The following is a 21846-nucleotide window of genomic DNA, read 5'->3' as shown; positions in this document are numbered from 1 at the left end:
TATATCAAAGATGAGCAAAATTCTTACGGCAGCCATATCACTTCTTCATGTGTCAGTGTATCACAGTGTGTTATAAATCTGTCACAGATTATGGACCGACTTGACAACATTCTATTCCTAGATCAAAGATGAGCAAAATTCACAAGTCAGCCATATCACTTCTTCATGTGTCAGTGTATCACAGTGTGTTATAAATCTGTCACAGAGTATGGACCGACTTGACAACATCCTATTCCTAGATCAAAGATGAGCAAAATTCACAAGTCAGCCATATCACATCTTGATGTGTCAGTGTATCACAGTGTGTTATAAATCTGTCACAGATTATGGACCGACTTGATAACATCCTATTCCTAGATCAAAGATGAGCAAAATTCTTACGGCAGCCATATCACTTCTTCATGTGTCAGTGTATCACAGTGTGTTATAAATCTGTCACAGATTATGGACCGACTTGACAACAAATCTATTCCTCGATCAAAGATGAGCAAAATTCACAAGGCAGCCATATCACTTCTTTATGTGTCAGTGTATCACAGTGTGTTATAAATCTGTCACAGATTATGGACCGACTTGACAACAAATCTATTCCTCGATCAAAGATGAGCAAAATTCACAAGGCAGCCATATCACTTCTTCATGTGTCAGTGTATCACAGAGTGTTATAAACCTGTCACAGATTATGGACCGACTTGACAACATCCTATTCCTAGATCAAAGATGAGCAAAATTCTTAAGGCAGCCATAGCACTTCTTCATGTGTCAGTGTATCACAGCGTGTTATAAATCTGTCACAGATTATGGACCGACTTGACAACATCCTATTCCTAGATCAAAGATGAGCAAAATTCACAAGGCAGCCATACCACTTCTTCATGTGTCAGTGTATCACAGCGTGTTATAAATCTGTCACAGATTATGGACCGACTTGACAACATTCTATTCCTAGATCAAAGATGAGCAAAATTCACAAGGCAGCCATATCACTTCTTCATGTGTCAGTGTATCACAGTGTGTTATAAATCTGTCACAGATTATGGACCGACTTGATAACATCCTATTCCTAGATCAAAGATGAGCAAAATTCACAAGGCAGCCATATCACTTCTTCATGTGTCAGTGTATCACAGTGTGTTATAAATCTGTCACAGATTATGGACCGACTTGACAACAAATCTATTCCTCGATCAAAGATGAGCAAAATTCACAAGGCAGCCATATCACTTCTTCATGCGTCAGTGTATCACAGAGTGTTATAAATCTGTCACAGATTATGGACCGACTTGACAACATCCTATTCCTAGATCAAAGATGAGCAAAATTCTTAAGGCAGCCATAGCACTTCTTCATGTGTCAGTGTATCACAGCGTGTTATAAATCTGTCACAGATTATGGACCGACTTGACAACATCCTATTCCTAGATCAAAGATGAGCAAAATTCACAAGGCAGCCATACCACTTCTTCATGTGTCAGTGTATCACAGCGTGTTATAAATCTGTCACAGATTATGGACCGACTTGACAACATTCTATTCCTAGATCAAAGATGAGCAAAATTCACAAGGCAGCCATATCACTTCTTCATGTGTCAGTGTATCACAGTGTGTTATAAATCTGTCACAGATTATGGACCGACTTGACAACATCCTATTCCTAGATCAAAGATGAGCAAAATTCACAAGGCAGCCATAGCACTTCTTCATGTGTCAGTGTATCACAGCGTGTTATAAATCTGTCACAGATTATGGACCGACTTGACAACATCCTATTCCTAGATCAAAGATGAGCAAAATTCACAAGGCAGCCATACCACTTCTTCATGTGTCAGTGTATCACAGCGTGTTATAAATCTGTCACAGATTATGGACCGACTTGACAACATCCTATTCCTAGATCAAAGATGAGCAAAATTCACAAGGCAGCCATATCACTTCTTCATGTGTCAGTGTATCACAGAGTGTTATAAATCTGTCACAGATTATGGACCGACTTGATAACATCCTATTCCTAGATCAAAGATGAGCAAAATTCTTACGGCAGCCATATCACTTCTTCATGTGTCAGTGTATCACAGAGTGTTATAAATCCGTCACAGATTATGGACCGACTTGATAACATCCTATTCCTAGATCAAAGATGAGCAAAATTCACAAGGCAGCCATATCACTTCTTCATGTGTCAGTGTATCACAGAGTGTTATAAATCTGTCACAGATTATGGAACGACTTGACAACAAATCTATTCCTCGATCAAAGATTACCCATGGTCTAATAAATAACATTGGTTTACACTAGAGTTGCTTTATCCAAATCACAACAGTATTTTCCATGACATAACTAGAAAGGAGCGGGTGGTGACTGGATTACATAACTGAGTGAGGTGTAGCAGTCTGTCCAGTGGCGGCAACAGGAATTTTTTTCAGGGGGGGCATGGTGAATATCAGGGGGACAAAATCAACAAATTTTGCGCAAAATTGCCGCAAAAAGTGGTATTTTTCGTAATGTTTGCTTTTTACTGGGGGAAACAGGGGGAAAAGAGTTCTGACTGGGGGAGGCATTTGCCCTCCATGACCTCCCTCCTCCGTGGCGCCGTCACTAAGTCTGTCTTGACAACATCTATAATTCCTAGATTGGTTTACCAATGGTTCAATAATAACATTGGTTTACACTAGAGTTGCTTTATCCAAATCACAACCATGACAACAGTGTTTTGCATGACATAACTAGAAGGGAGCGGGTGTTGACTGGATTACATAACAGAGTGCGGTGTGCGGGTGTAGCAGTCTGTATCTATAATTCCTAGACTGTTACCAATGGTTCAATAATAACATTGGTTTACAGCTTTATCCAAATCACAACCATGACAACATGACATAACTAGAAGGGAGCGGGTGGTGACTGGATTACATAACAGAGTGTGGTGTGCGGGTGTAGCGGTCTGTATCTATAGGCCAGGAAAATCAGCTGAAAAGGTCAACAAACATTGCAATATGGAATTTTTTTGCGGCAAACATTTCTATTAGGTGCCCTTATCAATATACTAAAAGTCTACCAAAATCAACCTCTGCGAAATATGGATAAATCGATTTTTTTTTCAAAATGGCCTCCAAAATGATTAAAATGGTGTACAAAATATAGAAAACAGACTCACTTTGTCACTTATTAGTAATACAGTGTGGGCCAAAAACAACTTTACCCAATTTCAGCGGGTGGTTGCTCAAATTGTAGAAGAGCTATTCATAATATTGTTACATATTCTAAATGCATATATTTCTAAAAGTATGTGATGAAGAAATCAAAGCAAAAGAAGCTAAATTAACAAAATGGTGCTAGTTTTACGTCCGAGGGTCAAAAATCACTTTGTCCACACGTAATTCAATGGTATGTGTCTGATTGCTAAGAGTACAGCATACATATGCGTTAGGCATACATGTAATTGGTAAACACGTTTGGCTTGTATTTGGAAACGTGATGATTGTTTTACATGCATGAAATAAATACAATCGATTTTAACCCCCATTTACTTGTCATGTACTCGAACTTCACTCCTGTAATTGACTAACAATTAGCATAAAAATTACACAATCACAAAGGTTTTATCTGGCGCAATTTGTGAATTTTAAATAGGCCTTCGTGCATTTTGTGACTGCGTGGCTTATTTCTAAATAGGTTTGCAAGGTGTCAAGATAAGGCAATTCACAACACAAGAGATGACTTTTATGGCATGGCATATGAGGTATACTTAATTAAGAACAGAAAGCTTTTTGGTAGTGCAGAGTCAATTTTGGATTCGTTTCCCGAACGTAAGATCCCACCGAAACCTACCATAACTCTTCATACGAACAACTTTCACAACCTCGGAAGTGTGATGAATAGATGCAAAGCACGGAGCGGACGTCCAAGAACTGGTCGTTCAGCTGCAAATATTGCAGCGGTTCAAAGGGAACTTGCAGCTAACCCCAGAGTCAATTGTCGACGCAACAATTTGCCGAACATACCACCTGACCACGAACGCAATAAGTTCAATAACTTCAAACTTTCCTGTAGATAACATTTCGTAATGAAAAAAAAAAAAATCAGGTCTGAGGTTACAATTGCTTTGCGCATATTTGAAGAGAATTGTGTTTATCTTTGCAGCGTGAAAGCTGCATATCATGACGAAATATCATAATTTGACATTTAAATTGTTCATGTTTGATTTATTTGATTGTGTTATATAAAATTGCTGAACACATTTGTGCGTATGAGTGGTTCTCATTCTTTATCGAACTCGCCATTGCAAGTGATGCGACGCGACAGTTAGCAGGCCTCCGCGTGGACAAAGTTAATTTTGACTCTTTGATTTAAAACAAGCGTCACGTTTTTAATTTAATACATTTGTGGATAGTTTTTTCACCAAATACTCTAAAGAAGATGTTCTTTACGAATATGTGACAACAATTTGCAGCAGACTTTTCAATTTTGAGATATGAACCTTTTAAATTGGGTAAAGTTGTTTTTGGCCCACACTGTAGTAACACGATTCGTATGTTTCAAGCCATTATTCGAGGGTCTGAAATAAGATTAATCACTTTTTCTCACTTGTAAGTTTTCAAAATGGCCGCCAAAATAGCTGGAACGGTCATTATTCCATCCCTAAATATTGAATCAAATAATTAGCACTTGTAAACACAAACTGATAGTTTGGGACCACAAGAAACCCTCTGTACCACATAAAAAGGTTTTGACACCCCCAGAAGAACGGGGATGCCCGGTATCACCAAACCCTAACGACATATCGCCCCACCAACGCGCGTTTCTTGTGACCCTCTACGTATGAATCTTGAGGTGTGGAACGCCTAAAACGCGGGTCAGTCTCAGTTCGTGAGAGGTAAGTATTATGCGCTTGCGTATCTCCCTCTCACTTCTGAGTGGGGTAAACGCTGAGCAACTTTACTTACCTCCCACGATCTCTTTGATACGCGCAATGTACCCTCTTAGAGCTCTGACTGGGCGCGACGGTTTCATCGCATATACCCCGCAATGAGAACCAGATCAGGGAGGCACATCGGGTAACGAGTAAAGGTCAGGGCATGGTCTGGTTCTTGTCCAGGAACCCAGCCCGGTGAAGGATAGAGACTACCCCAGTGGTGAAGCGTAGGTGGTGCTCGTCTATAGACAGAACATGTACATAACTGAACAATGTCGACCGCAGGCCACTGCCATCAAGAACACAGTGTTGAGTGCCAAGTCTTGCAACGGGAGGTCCTCCGTGGGTTCGAAGGCCTTGGGTAGATACTGCAACACCAACATGAAGTGCCATTCCGAAACCAGGGAGCGAACTGGAGGTCTTTCTGTCACCATGCTCTTAATGAGGTCCGCATGTATTGTATGCTTAAGCGGTACGAGGCATACGGTCCCCGTGGTAAGGAAATCTGTGACTTGTAGAATCGGCGAAGTCGCGAATCGTAATTCTGTCTAGTTGACTGTTGCCTTGCCTTTCAGCAAGCGCAGCAACCGAATATTAATGGCCCGCTGTCTGGACGGACTGGCGGAAGTACGCCAGAAACAGTCAGGTGGAGCTTGTTAATCACCTGCATCTGTACCTGGTGCCGGTGGCGTGGCGGAACTGTGAGAAGATCTACGCGGCATAGACGACTGACTGGTTCTCCCACGAGAAGATCCAGGAGCCGGGAGAACAATCCACTGCTTGGGCCAGAGAAAGCGGCTAAAAGGAGTAATCAGTTCCACGAATTGGCTACCTTCAGCAGAACCAGAAGGATCATGACAATGGGAGGGAAGGCATTATACTGAATATGCCCTCCCAACTCTCCTGCATGGTGTCCCGGCCTACCGCCCTTAATCCCGGGTGAAGTAAGGCGGAAGCGAATGGTTCTGATGGTTCGATCTAACCTCTGAAAGATGGGCCGATACATGCATACTACTGAGTGAGATGCCACTCAATTAGACAAGAGAGATGAGGACTGACCCGATGCCGCCTGCCTGCTAATCAGAGCGCATAATCAAACATCAGCGATCCTCAAGCCTATACGAGAGACCCGGACCCTGGCGAAGTATATCGTCGCCCCAGAATTATTCGAGTGGAACAGTAAAAATAAGTTACAGTCATATTGCAGTAATGCTGACAATTAATTCACCTTTTCGAATCATCCCTGATTTATAGGTCTTTAGAATCGACCCTGTAGCTCTTTGTGGGAAAAATGTTTGACGACGCTCTATTGAATGTTAATTAGGACCGTCCATCCAATTACCATTCAAATATTTACTCTAAAGTATCCGATACACATGTGGATCATAACTTACATGTACTATTTTAATACTGATTCAGCTTCTATGGTGAAAAGTTGATTGCCCTGTCTGTATTCACACTACTCATAATGAACGTATTTGGCGGCCATATTGAAATTTTGAACAAAACTACGCAGACAAATAAATATTTATGAAACAGTAAGGGCATAATAGCATTTGTAGGTCAAAATGTCACCCAATTCCCACATGGACACTCATATAATATTGATATCACAACTGTCTATTTTTTACGACATTTTGGCTGCCATTTTGAAAAAGTCAATTTTACACATCTTTCGCAGAGGTTGATTTTGGTAGACTTTGAATATGTTGAAATAGAGACTTAAGAGCAATATTTTCATAACTAACATGTACTATATTAATACTGATTCAGCTTCTATGGTGAAAAGTTGATTGCCCTGTCTGTATTCACAACCCATAATGAACGTATTTGGCGGCCATTTTGAAATTTTGAACAAAAACTATGCAGACAAATAAATATTTATGAAACGGTTAGGGCATAAGAGCATTTATAGGTCAAAATGTCACCCAATTCTCACATGGACACTCATATAATATTGAAATCACAATTGTCTATTTTTTTACGACATTTTGGCTGCCATTTTGAAAAAGTCAACTTTACACATCTTTCATGAGAGGTTGATTTTGGTAGACTTTGAGTTTGTTAAAATAGAGACTTAAGAGCAACATTTTCCGAAAATAGAATTCATGTTGCAATTATTTTGACCTTTGGAGATTTTGGGGCTGATTTTTACTGGCCTACTATAATTCCTAGACTGTTACCAATGGTTCAATAATAACATTGGTTTACAGCTAGAGTTGCTTTATAAATATCCAAGTCTTGTCCCAAATCACAACAGTATTTTCTGCAACATAGCCAGAAGGGGAGGGAGTGGGGACATGCAGGGGCGTACTGGGGCCACCGAGGTCGGGGGAGGGAGGTATGGGGAGGGACCAAATTTCCAAAAGGTCCCGCTGACTAAGATGACTTTTCCGGGGACAAAGGAGTGCGGAAATTTGAAATTTTAGCGCTAAAATGAGGACAATTGTGGTATAAAACCCAGCCAAATGAAGATGCACCTTTTGGGTCAATTTGGTTCCGGTATTGCAAAATGACTTGGTTAAGGCCATGTTAACCATGGTTTAATTAATATTAACCCTGGCTAAAGCCATGTTAACCCTGGTGTAAGTCATGTTAAATTGAGTTATTCATAGTTGGGCCAAGTGTTAAACCAGTATCCAACCAGGGTTAACGTGACTTAAACCACCAGGGTTAAAATGGCTTAACACCCAGTCTGTACACCTCTATAGGATTACATAATACATGGTGTGGGTGAGGCAGGGTGGGGGGGGTGAGGCAGGGTGGTGGGGGTGGGGCAGGGTGGTGGGGGTGGGGCAGGGTGGTGGGAGGGGTGAGTCATCTGACAAACTAACAGCAGGGAATTCAACTGAACCCAATTTTAATTCTTTTCTTTTATGCAACTTCTCATAGTATCAGTCAAGAGGCCATCAAAACAACAGAAAGTTGAACAACGCCTTAAATTAACGTTAGCACATAACTTTATATCAATAAAATATCAAATAGTTGCTAATTTTAACACAAAACTTTAACAATTATTTCCTTGTTCATGATCATATATTCATATATATTTTTGTACATGTATACAAAACATATTTTGTTATACTGTAAATTTATACACAATTCTATTATTACCCCTGGGTACATTAAACAAATGTTTGTGACATGTTAACCCTAGTTTATGTAATGATAACCCTGGTTTAAGTCATGTTAACCCTGATTTGAGCCATGTAAACCCTGGTTTAAGTAACAATAAACCTGGTTTAAGTCATGTTAACCCTGGTTTGAGCCATGATAACCCTGGTTAAGTAATGTTAACCCTGGTTTCAGCTATAAATGATGTTTAAATCACTTGATCACTGCAAGTAATGTTAGGCCTGGTTTAAGTAATGTTAACCCTGGTTTGAGCCATGTAAACCCTGTTTTAAGTAATGATAACCCTGGCTTAAGTCATGTTAACCCTGGTTTCAACCATGATAACCCTGAATGTTAACCCTGGTTTCAGCCATGATAATGCTGGCTTAAATCATTTCAATACTGCAAGTAATGTTAGCCCTGGTTTAAGTTATGTTAACCCTGGTTACGGTCATTTTAACCCTCTATTAAGATGGCCGACCTATGCAAAGGGTCCATACCAATGTGATTTCCGCATGATTGGTTTTTAACTAAATAAAATTTTAAGGACATTGCAATTGTCCAAGTATGCGGTACTCACAATGATATACAGCAGGAGTTAACAGCCTTTTATAAACCATGTTAACCGGGTGATAAGCCATTTTAACCCTGGTGGTTTAAGTCCTGTTAACTCTAGTTGGATCCTGCTTTAAGTCATTTTAAGTGTGGCGAATGCAGTGTTATCGCTTTCTAGCAAGGTCAATAACTACCCACTCTGTGCCAATATTACATTTATCTTACTTTTCCTGTTAAACTGCTACCCAGCAAACAAAAATGTTCTCATAAACGTTTAATATTCAAAACGTTTTCATAACATTTAAATTTCGGGTTATTAAAGGTCATGAAGACGTTTTTAAAACGTTATTGTAAAATATTTTGGGAAAACATTTTTGCAAAATATGTTGTCAACACTTAAATATTAAGTTTTTAAAATGTTTTTGAATGTTATTAAAATGTTTTATACCCTTTATATAACCCTAAATTTAAACCTTTTCTGTAAAACGTTTTGTGTTTGCTGGGTAGGTTCTGATTTTCCCATTTTCCAAGGTTAATATGATTTAAACCATGGTTAACATGACTCTAACCAAGGTTAACATGACTTAAACCAGGGTTGGGAACCACTGGTAAATAGTGAGAGGAAATTTACTCTCTGTGTGGAATGATCATCAGGACACATGACACAAGATAATACAAAGTCTGGCAAAGGCTACTAATGATGTTGTTCTATTCGAGTTGAAATCCATACATCCCCAATGGCAGACATGACCTTAATCTCTCACAACACAATGGAGTCACCCATTCAGGATTCAGGTAACCCCATTTGAAATTTACACTCCCTGTTTGGGAGATTAAAGCCATGTTGTAACATTTCCATAAAAAATAGATTAGTATTTCTAATGTTAGCTTTTACTGTCAGATATGTCCCCTCTTAATTCCAAGCTGAACAACTTACGTAAAGCAAAGAAAATTGGAATTTACTACCAGCGCCGATGTCGTCAATGCATGTCACTTCATCGGTCATACTACGACGCGGTCCTTTGATGTGTGTTGATTGTCCCGCAGGCCATGTACGTACTGTGCTATGAACATCGAGTACGTATAGTATTATATTTCCATAAATAAACAACAGGTTCCTGCGTTTAATTCAAAATCTCGGATTTGTCTTGAATTTTGCTGGGTATGTTAGTTTGATAACGTATCATTATAATTGTGTAAAAATTAGAATTTTGATAATTGATGGCATCCCACTCAGCAAATGTTACAATATGGCGTTAAGGGACTGTCATCCATAGGGGTGTATGGATTTCACCTGAAATACCCCATTGGCAAAATGCTATAAACTCAAATGTTACAATCATGTTGAGTCTATAGCTACTTCCTGCTTGTGTTTGGGCATTGGGAAGTGGTTTTAACCGCTTCCCATTGCCCAGACATATGCAGGAACATGTTAACCATGCATGTTAACCTTGGTTAGAGCCATGTTAACCATGGTTTGATTCATATTAACCCTGATTAAAGCCATGTTTAAAGTCGTGTTCACATTTTGAGTTACACCCGGCGTAAACTTACGCTAAAATAGATCAAAATTCCACAAATATTTTCCTTACTCCTACCGCGTGTCCACATCTAGCCTACTCCTAGCATTACACCGACTAGTTCCACCAAGTATTCACTTCTGGTTGGCGTAAACATTGGCTACCACTTCCGGTGTTTCTGTGACCTTTATCAACCACGCGATATGTAATTTCTTAGTTCCGACCAACAAAAGGTCAAACTTACTCCGGGTGCCAGGCGTAATCTGCGTTTACATTGCAACTTACGCCTGGCGGAAGTTACACCCAGCTCACTACTCCTGACTTTTGTCAGGAGTAAATCGTCAGACGTACGCCTGTCGGAACTTACGCTGACCATCTTTCACACTGCACCTACTCCTGGCAGCACCTACCGCTACTCCTAGCAACTTGCGCCGACGAAGTTCTGCCGGGCGTACGTCCGACAATGTGAACATGACTTAAGTCAAGTCATCAGGAACCAGTGAAATAGGCGATTCCACACCCCCACTGAAGACGATTTTCAAACTCCAACTAAGTTCAACAGTTTGAATTACTCCAGATCGAACCAATTTCATCCATTAAAAGTCCATTAAATAGTCTCATTTGAGGGTAAATTGTGTAGATTTCAACTTGATTTGATCCATTTCAACCAATACAAGCTAAAATCAAATCCTGGTCATATTTCTTGTATTTTGTGAAATATCTTTTCTTTATCAATGTAACAATTGGAATTTCTATAATTGGCGATGAAAAAAAAACCCACCCTGTTTTACGGGCGGATGGACTTTTCAAGAAATTCTCCCAAAATGTACAATCTGGGTCGGTCGGCCCGTAAAACAGGGTGTGTTTTTTGTTGTGGCCTTATGTTAAGTTTTATATACACAGTATTGTTCTGGTCTCATTTAAAATTGGTTTAAAAATATCAAATTAAATGATACACATTTATTAAATCTCCATAACTCTATTAATAATTTCAACAAGTCACCCTTCAATTTAATATAGTATAAATTTCAATCATTGTTATTATAACAACATATACATTAACTTCCAATTCATTGATGACACATTTTAAAAATGCAACACACATGCATATTTTTTATAATGAAAAAAAAGTTGACATTGTTCCTGTTTCATGTATAGGAATACACCCAAATGTATTTGGAATACATCCTACTGTATTAGAAGTACACCCAAACGTATTAGAAGTACACCCAAATGTATTGGAAATACACCCAAATGTATTAGAAATACACCCAAATGTATTAAGACTACACCCAAATGTATTAGAAACACACCCAAATGTATTAGAAATACACCCAAATGTATTAGAAATACACCCAAATGTATTAGAAATACACCCAAATGTATTAGAAATACACCCAAATGTATTAGAAATACACATAAATGCACTATATATTGCATGTACTGTACCTCTTACAATTAAGGGGTAAAAGTATTAGAAGATTGATATAGCCAAGTTAGATATCTTTCGACCAACCATCAATGCTTGAGTTGATATATACTGCGCCAATAAAATATCCTTACACTTGGAATAATAATCACAATTTCAAAACTGAACAATATTGGGGTAAATTTGTTTTTTTAATAGATGCACTATCTAATCCTGCACATTATGACACCACATTGAATCCAATGTGACCTCAAGAAGTAAAGTTACAAGCAATTGAATAGACGAAGGTCCAGTTTTAAAAGTGACAAACTGGCCTATACAAGGCGCATAAAAAAAAAATTCCAACAAGCGCAACAAAGAGACAACACAGTTTCTTCAATGAAGCGTTATTTAAAGCAGTTTTATTTCAGTTTTTACTTCTCAGTACTTTTCATAACTTTCATTTTATTTGTCAGTTCTTTTGTTTCAGTTTTCGTTTGTTCCTTTTGTTTTAAATTAAAGCCAAATGCATAAATTAGCCATTCGCCACACTCAAACCAGATGTCTAGTCTGTGGAGTTTTGAATACGCTAGTTTGTCACTTTTAAGACTGGACCCTCGTCTAATCAAATGCTTGTAACTTTGCTTCTTGAAGTCACATCGGATTCAATGTGGTGTCATGATGTGCAGGATTAGATAGTGCATCTATTAAAAAAACAAATTTACCCCAATATTGTCCAGTTTGGGAATTGTGATTATTTTCCAAGTGTAAGGATACTTTATTGGCGCAGTATATATGAAACCTTACATGTAATGGTATTGACCAATACAAATTTACCATTAATTCTGATTAATTAGTTAATAGTTCATTAATAACAATCTTCGAAACAGCTTCAACTATCTATCCAAAGATTGCACAAATTTGGTTCTGGCGCCTAAGCAGTATTAGAAATAAGGGTCTGCCTATTGGCACCACTCATTGGGCCTACAGGGCCTGAGAAAATTTGATACCAAAGTCAGCTTCTTATTTTGGACCTCAACATTCATCATTTTCACAAATTATTGCTTCCGGCTTTATTGTACAATTACCGTTATTTTGTTCATGTCTGAGTCTGATGTATTAAGAAGTGCACTGTTTATAGCCTATATGAAAGTTTTTGTTTTTTAAATTTGAGTTTGTGCTCATACAGATTGATGAAGGACTGTGGAATTTTAATCTACGGGGCCCAAATGGCCCTTGAACATTTACTGAACAGCTTATTGGGCTATTCCAGTTGAAATCCATACACTTCCAATGGAAACATGACATAACCTTAATCTCCCACACAAGGGATGTAGATTTCAAATAGAGCCACGGATTCAAGTAACCCCATTTGAAATTCACACTCCCTTGGTGGAAGAGTAAGGTCAAGTCTTCCATAACGAGTGTATGGATTTCATTTGGAATAGCTATTTCCAATGCTGATCCTATAGGAACACACCCAAATGTATTAGGAATACACCCAATTGTATTAGGAATACACCCACATGTATTAGGAATATACCCAAATGTATTAGAAATACACCCAAATGCATTAGGAATACACCCAAATGTATTAGAAAAACACCCACATGTATTAGCAATACACCCAAATGTATACTACGCCAAAAAGGTATCCTTACACTAGGAAAAACAATTTCAAAACTGAACCATAATGGGGTAAATTTGTTTTTGCAATAGATGCACTATTTAATCCTGCACATTATGACACCATATTGAATCCAATGTGACCTCAAGAAGTAAAGTTACAAGCGATTCGATTGATTAGACGAAGGTCCAGTTTCAGAAGTGACAAACTGGCCTATACAAGGCGCAAAAAGATTCCAACAAGCGCAACAAAGAGACAATTAACACAGTTTCTTCAATGAAGCTTTATTTACAGCAGTTTGTATTTCAGTTTTTACTTCTTTGTACTTTTCGTAACTCTCATTTCAATTGTGAGTTCTTTTGTTTCAGTTGCTTTTGTTCCTTTTGTTTTAAATTAAAGGCACACATAAATTAGCCATTCACCACTCTCAAACCAGATGTCTAGTCAGTGGAGTTTTGAATAGGCCAGTGTGTCACTTTTAAAACTGGACACTCATCTATTCAGATGCTTGTAACTTTGCTTCCTGAAGTCACATTGGATTCAATGGGGTCTCATAATGTGCCGGATTAGATTGTGCATTAAAATTAGAAATTTACCCCAATATGGTTCAGCTTTGAAATTGTGATTATTTTTCCAAGTGTAAGGATATTTTTTTGGCGCAGTATATTCGAATTGCATGCTGTGACATATCATACTAGCAGTCACAGCATGTGATTCAAAAATCCCTAGTAGTTGCAACATAGCGACAAAGTAGTCATCAAATCACTACAGCATACTATAATATTGACAGTAATTTCTTGGCCAAACTGGAACATGCACGTTGCGTCCATGTAGCGTACTAAGCGTGTACGCAATGTAAGGCGCATGTATGCTTTCTTCTGTACCGCGCTATATTTGCGTGTGTTTATCGCTGAGCCACTAGCGTTTATAGTGTTCCAGTTTGGCCAAGAAATTACTGTAAATATTATAGTGGGTTATCGATCAGATATCAGCAATCGCATTTCTGCTAAGCGATAAAATTAAGTTATGTCACAAACAGCGCTACGCTCCAGCAATTACGTAGTATGATATGGCTTGAAGGATTTGTGTGAATCCTACCTCTTTCGTAAAGACTTATTTATGATTGATCTCATATTTATCTCATAGGATTTTTCTTGTGGTAAATCAAAGGTAACACCAATGTAATGTGCCATGCCAGACTATGACTGAGGAATACACCCAAATGACTGAGCAATACACCCAAATGTTTAAGAAATACACCCAATGACTAAGAAATACACCAAATGTTTAAGGAAAACACCCAATGACTGTGAAATACATCCAAATGTTTGAGGAATACACCCAATTACTGGGAAATACCCCCAAATGTTTGAGGAATACACACAATGACTGGGAAATACACCTAATGTGCCAGGCTATAGTTATTCTCATTCATAGAGCATTACTGGTAAAATGCATGAAAAAATAAGTCTTTATAATAGTGTCCTTCAGCACACACATCTATGGGAATGTTACCATGGTTACATGAAAATAACAATAATATACAAACTTACACAATTCATTTTACAATCATTTTGAGTAACCTGTTATTATCAATTATCAACATTGTCCACTCTCCGAGTCCATCATATATTGATCAATGGGCTATTCCAGTTGCAATTTTTAAACCCTTTGGAAAACATGGCCTTAATATCCCACATAGAGAGTGTCAAATGGAGCTACCAAGTCAGGTACCCTATTTGAAATTTACACTCCATGTGTGGAAGCTTAAGGGCATGTCTTCTATAGGGAATGTATGGAATTAAGAGGACATAAATAAATTCTCAGGTTCCGTGTTTTGGGCAAGGTCCAATGTGTTCCTTAAACTTTTACAAACCTCCAAGCTACTTTGGAATCTACTATAATTATTGCTCATTTTATAAACACACTGCTGACTGAAGTCTTTTCTTCTTATTAGAAATACACCCACATGTATTAGGAATACACCCAAATGTATTAGGAATACACCCAAATGTATTAGGAATATACCCAAATGTATTAGGAATGTACCCAAATGTATTAGGAATACACCCAAATGTATTGTGAATACACCCAAATGTACTAGTAATACACCCAAATGTATTAGGAATATACCCAAATGTACTAGGAATACACCCAAATGTATTGTGAATACACCCAAATGTATTAGGAATACACCCAAATGTATTAGGAATACACCCAAATGCATACAGGAGTAAAAAGGTGATTATACCAAATTAGTAACGGTACTTTACTCATCCAGTGCCAATTCAATTAAAGGAATCACATTAAAAATATGATTATACAGGGAAATTACTTACTCTTAACTTAATTGCCATCAATTAAAGGAGTCAGGATAAAAAGGTATTACTCATATAAGAGTAACTTTACTCTTCCTATAGCTTAAATTCAAGGAGTCATATCAAATACTTACATACACAAACAGTATAAAGGTGATAACGTCACAGGAGTAAAATAACTCTTCATAATTATGCCTTAAATTTAACATGTCAATTTAAAAGGAAGTTAACTATACCATTAATTTTAGGAGTCACAAAGACAACTTCCAAAAGAGTAAATTCTACTCTTATGGCCTAAATCTGGGCTATTCCAACTGAAATCCATACACCCCCTATGGAAGACATGAACTAAATCTTCTACACAGAGAGTGTGAATTCAAATGGTGTTACCTGAATGGGTGATTCCATTTGAAATCTACACCTCCTGTGTGAGAGATTAAAGGCATTTATTCCATACGGGGAGTTTGGACTTCAAATGGAATAGTCTAGTCTTTGTTCTTTAAAAAATGTTTGATTTTCAAAAGAAATTGGCTCTGAATGTGCAATATGTGACCCACTTTGAAAATGTAAATGTTGAAAGTTTATAAAATTGAGAAATGAACTTTGTATACAGTTTTCATATGATTGGCCCCTTCTAGCCGTTGATGGCGTTTTGGTTTGACTAATTCCAATCAGGCCAGAATTACAGAAGTGGAAAGCGAGGATGATTGTGTAGCCTGAAAATTGCGTAGCTTGGCTTCCCTAATTCCGAAGTGATTGGAGTTAGCCGAGCCAAAATGCCATCAACCACTAGAAGTGGCAAATTATAAGAAAACTCTATTAGCTGCTATTAGGTGGCCCAAATTCACGTTTTGGATGCTATTAGGTGACCCAAATTCACGTTTTGGGTGCTATTAGGTGACAAAAATTCACGTTTTGGGTGCTATTAGGTGACAAAAATTCACGTTTTGGTGCTATTAGGTGACCCAAATTCACGTTTTGGGTGCTATTAGGTGACACAAATTCACGTTTTGGGTGCTATTAGGTGACCCAAATTCACGTTTTGGGTGCTATTAGGTGACCCAAATTCACGTTTTGGGTGCTATTAGGTGACCCAAATTCACGTTTTTGGGATTTAAAATAAAATATAGCTGTATGAAATCAAAAACAGCTTTTTTGATTGATTTTGATTTTGATTTAAAGTTATCTTTAAAAGGTTATTCCAGAAAAAAATCCAGTCAGACTGACTCTACTTGGTCTAATTGTCCGTAGAACAAAAGGGGACAAAGTTTCCCCAATTTGCTTGATCAAATTACACATTTTAAAGATTTAACATTTTTTAAATGTTCTATTAAAAATATATGTCTCACATTTAGAGTAGCAATACTCTTTATGCTAATAACAGGTGAGTAATAAATGACTCAAATGAGTAGCAATACTCAATAAATGACTCACTATGAGTAGCAATACTTAATGACTCACATGAGTAGCAATACCTTTTATGCTAATTACAGTTGAGTAATTTTACTCGTTGATTTTACTCTGTTAAGAGTTGTAATTTTAAATAACATGTCTTTTCCAATGACTACCATTCAAGTAGTTAAACATTTCCAGGAGTCAATTACAGAGTGTACTAGCTAATTTGACTCTTTAGGGAGTCATTTGAAGAATTAGTACTTTATATGTCAAAAAGTGATTGATATCAAAGTATCATTTCTCTTCCTGTGACTTCGATTTTAGGAGTAAAATTACTGACTCAAATAGAATTCTACTCTTTAAAGAGTCATTTAAAGAGTTGTGTGAAAGACCACAAGTTGCCTGACAATGGACAATGGGCTAATTCATTTAAATTCCACACTCCCTCTTTTGGAAATATCTAGGCAGTTCCATTTAAAATCCACACTCCCTCTAAGGAAGATTTTGGGAATATCTTCCACAGGGGTAGGATGAGTTTCAAATGAAATGAGCACAACAGCCACCTCTATTTGCAACTCACCCTCCCTCTGTGGAAGATTTGGGTAGAATCTTTCTCAGAGGGTGTTTGAAATTCAACTGGAACTGCCTAATGTATTTATTGCATTTGCAATGAATACTCCCCCTGTGGAAGATATTTCTAAAATCTTCCACAACGTACATGGGAGCAATGATTTCAAATGTGCTCATTCCATTTGAAACCCATATAATACCTGTGCCACAGTAGAAGTGAAACTGCCTAATTTGTTCATTCCATTTGAAATTCATACTCCCTATGTGGAAGATATTTCTGAAATCTTCCTCAGCGGGAGTGAGGATTTTAAAATTGAATTGCCTAGTGTGCTCGTCTATTTGAAATTCATACTCCCCCTGTGGAAGAAGTAAGGATTTCAAATTATACTACCATTCCATTTGAAATTCATACCATACACATGGAAGATATTTTCAAAATCTTCCACAGTGGGAGTGAAGACTTCAAATGGAACTGCCTAATGTTTATTCCATTTGAAATTTATATTCCCCCTGTGCAAGATAATTATATTTAACAAAAAATCCACAGCAACACACACGAGGATTTCAATGTGCATGGGAGTAAGGATTTCAAATGGAACTACCTAATATGCTCATTCCATTTGAAATTCATACCCTTTACATGGAGGGTATTTCCAAAAACTTCCACAGAGGGAGTGAGGATTTCAAATGGCACTACCTATTACACTCATTTCATTTGAAATGTATACCCTTTCCATGGAAGAAATTTTCAAAATCTTACACAATGTACATGGGAGTAAGGATTTCAAATGGAACTACCTATGCTCATTCCATTAAAATTCATACCCTTGCCATGGAGGAAATTTTCAAATTTTCCACTGAGGGAGTGTGGGTTTTAAATAGAATGTCCTTATTCTGCTGGTTTATCTTCTTGTTGCTCTGTGGGTGTTTCTTCTGCAGGTGTTTCTTCGGCTGGTGTTTCTTCTGCAGGCTTTTGTTCTGCAGGCGTTTCTTCCACTGTTTCTGCTGGTGTCTCTTCTGCTGCTGGTTCGGCTGGAGTCTCTTCAGCAGGCTTTTCTTCTTCGGTAGCAGCTGCTGGTTGTTCTTCTGAAGCTGGAGGTTGTTCTTCTGCAGCTGTGTAAGAGATGCAGACAGGGTATTGTTAGGAAAAATATTAAAAGCTTTCCTTGATCATTATTCCTTTTTGAGTAATATATACATCCAAATGACTAAATATAGGAATACACCCAAATGACTGAAAAATACACCCACATGTTTAAAGAATACACCCAAATGACTGAGAAATACACCCACATGTTTAAGGAATACACCCAAGGATTGAGAAATACACCTAAATGTTTCAAGAATACACCCAAATCACTGAGAAATTCAGGGTGAGAAATGCCCCTAAATGTTTGAGGAATACACCCAACTTTTTGACGAATACACCCAAATGACTGAGGAATACACCTTAATGACTGAGGAATACACCCAAATGACTGAGAAATATACCCAAATGTATGAGGAATACACCCAACTGTTTGAGGAATACACCCAAATGATTGAGGAATACACCCAAATGACTGAGAAATACACCCACATGTTTAAATAATACACCCTGGACTGAGAAATACACCTAAATGTTTCAAGAATACACCCAAATCACTGAGAAATTCAGGGTGAGAAATACACCTAAATATTTGAGGAATACACCCAACTTTTTGAGGAATACACCCAAATGACGTGAGGAATACACCTTAATGACTGAGGAATACACCCAAATGACTGAGAAATATACCCAAATGACCAAGGAATACACCCAACTGTTTGAGGAATACACCGAAATGATCCATATGTTTCTTCACAAGTCTCCTGAGCCCATAAACTCAAACTAGAAAAAATGGGATAATTCTGGTTTACCCTGCGCACAAGTATAACCATAATGTTACCCTCAAACACTAGGGTGCACAGGGTTAACCAGAATTGTACCAAAAAACCAACATAACTTATTCCCTCCACCAATTCAATTCTACACACTACAGAAGCCTATTCAAAGCCCAAGCCATGGATTTCTATAATGATATTATTAGAGTATTCCAGTGTGATCAGTTGAATAAATCTTGGCATGCACCCAAACTGCATGCACCCAAATGGCTGAGAAATACACCCAAAGGTTTGAAGAATACACCCAAATGACTGAGGAATACCCCCAAATGACTGAGGAATACACCCAAATACCAGAGGAATACACCCAAATACCAGAGGAATACACCCAAATGACTGAGGAATACATCCAAATGTTTGAGAAATACACCAAAATACCAGAGGAATACACCCAAATAACTGAATACACCCAAATAACTGAGGAATACACCCAAATACCAGAGGAATACGCCCAAATGACTGATGAATAGACCCAAATACCAGAGGAATACACCCAAATACCAGAGGAATACACCCAAATACCAGAGGAATACACCCAAATACCAGAGGAATACACCCACAGGGTGTCTGAATAAAAGCAAGTCTTAACTGCATCCACTTTTTTACATTACGTTGTTAGTATTAATATACTGAAGACATCATTTGCATTGATTAAATACTTTTGAATGCCATTGTAACAGCTATTCCAGTTGAAATCCATACACCCTAAGGAAGCTAGACATAACCTCAATCTTCCACAATGGAAGTGTGAATTCTAAATGGAGTAACCAAGCTCCATTTGAGTCTCCATCTCTATGTGGTCATAGGGGGTGTATGGATTTTAACTGTAAAAGCCAATTCTACCAGTGAGCAGTCATTTTTTTTCAGGGGGGGGGGTAATAATAAGTAAATAGCCATGAAATCAGGTAGCAACTTTGAAATTGCAGCCTCATATGATAGTCCCAATATATGCAAATGAAAATGATTACACTAACCCTAACCATATACCCTAATTCTTTTGTTTCAGGCATACACCCAAATGACTGAAAAAACAACCAAATACCAGAGGAATATATGTCCAAATGTTTGAGGAATACACCCAAATGACTGAGAAACACACCCAATTGCTGGAGAAATACACCCAAATGTTTGAGGAATACACTTAAATGACTGAGGAATACACCCAAATGACTGAAGAATACACCCAAAAGTTTGAGGAATACACCCAAATGTTTCAGGAAAACACCCAAATGTTTGAGGAATACACCCAAATGTTTGAGGAATATACCCAAATGTTTAAGAAATACACCCAGATGTTTGAGGAATACACCCAAATGACTGAGAAATACACTCAAATGTTTGAGGAATACACCCAAATGTTTGAGGAATACTCCCAAATGATTTAGGAATACACCCAAATGTCTAAGGAATACAGCCAACTCAATATTGTTACCTCACCTGTAATATGATTGCATAAACAATTAGTTGAAATGCGCAAAGTGAATGAGAAAAATAAGAAAACTACCTGGCTATGCAGTCATTGTGTGTAACTATAAGGGCGTTTTCATGCTTTACAGTTTTAGCATGCATTTGAGAGCTGTTGCATTAAGAATATCATGCTATGAAAAGATTGTAAAATAAATTATACAAACTAAAAGATGAGAGGTCAAAGGTCACCTTCAGCTGTGGCTGGTGGCTCTTGTGCCTCTGAAATGTTGGACTCTGGTTGGTTTTCTGCATGAGTTTCTGCTTGAGTTTCTGCTTGAGTTTCTGCTTGAGTTTCTGCTTGAGTTTCTGCTTGAGTTTCTGCTTGAGTTTCTGCTTGAGTTTCTGCTTCATCAGGTGCTTGATTTGCTGTTTGATCTGATGCTTCATTTTCTGGTTTAGCTTCTACTTGATTTTCTACTTGACTATCTGCTTGATTTTCAACTTGACTATCGGCTTGATTTGCAGGTGTTTCTAGTTCTTTTTCAGTGTTTCTATCATCTTTGTCATCATTATGTTCTTGTGCTTTATCTGGTGAGTCACTAGTAACCTCAACTTGACTAGCAGATGTTGGTTCTGTCTCTCCAGTTTTCTCTTTGTCTGTCTCTCCCGTTTTCTGTTTGTCTGTGCTGTCATTTTCTGCAGATGGTGCTTCACCTTGGGTCAACGGTTCTTGTGCTGTGAGGGGTTGGAGGTCAAAGTTCAGGAGAAAATAAATGCAAAAGCAGGTGCAAATGAAACACAAAAGCTTTTAAGCCACATTTGACTATTCCGGTTGAAATCCATTATACCTTAATGGAAGACATGATATTAATCTCCTACACAAGGGGTGCTAATTTCAAACGGATTCACCCATTCAAATAATCCCAACTCACACTCACTGCTTGGAAGATTCAGGTCATGTTTTCCATAGGGGGAGTATGGATTTCAACTGGAATAGCTCATTTGCTCTGTAGAGTAGATTTCTTAAATTTCAAGGCAAAGTTGGTATTGTTAATCGATCAATTATTCCATCAATCAATCAATCAATCAATCAATCAATC

The 21846-nt window shown here is 37.9% G+C and overlaps 1 protein-coding gene across 1 annotated transcript in view; it reads right to left on the bottom strand.

Moving 5' to 3' along the window:
* Positions 1 to 7752: 7752 nt before the first annotated feature.
* The window catches only part of LOC140144405 (uncharacterized), an 86447-nt gene continuing 72353 nt past the window's right edge, over positions 7753 to 21846 (bottom strand). Inside the window, exons 4-5 of the mRNA XM_072166215.1 lie at positions 20996 to 21481; positions 7753 to 18529 (exon numbers count right to left, since the gene is read on the bottom strand). Coding sequence (XP_072022316.1) covers positions 18306 to 18529; positions 20996 to 21481 — 710 coding nt within the window. The 3' untranslated portion in view covers positions 7753 to 18305. The remainder of the gene's footprint in view (positions 18530 to 20995; positions 21482 to 21846) is intronic.

Source organism: Amphiura filiformis, unplaced genomic scaffold, assembly GCF_039555335.1.
Source record: "Amphiura filiformis unplaced genomic scaffold, Afil_fr2py scaffold_52, whole genome shotgun sequence".
NCBI classification, from domain to species: domain Eukaryota; kingdom Metazoa; phylum Echinodermata; class Ophiuroidea; order Amphilepidida; family Amphiuridae; genus Amphiura; species Amphiura filiformis.
The sequence above is the reverse complement of the archived record's forward strand: the minus strand, read 5'-3'. Positions and strand labels throughout refer to the sequence as shown.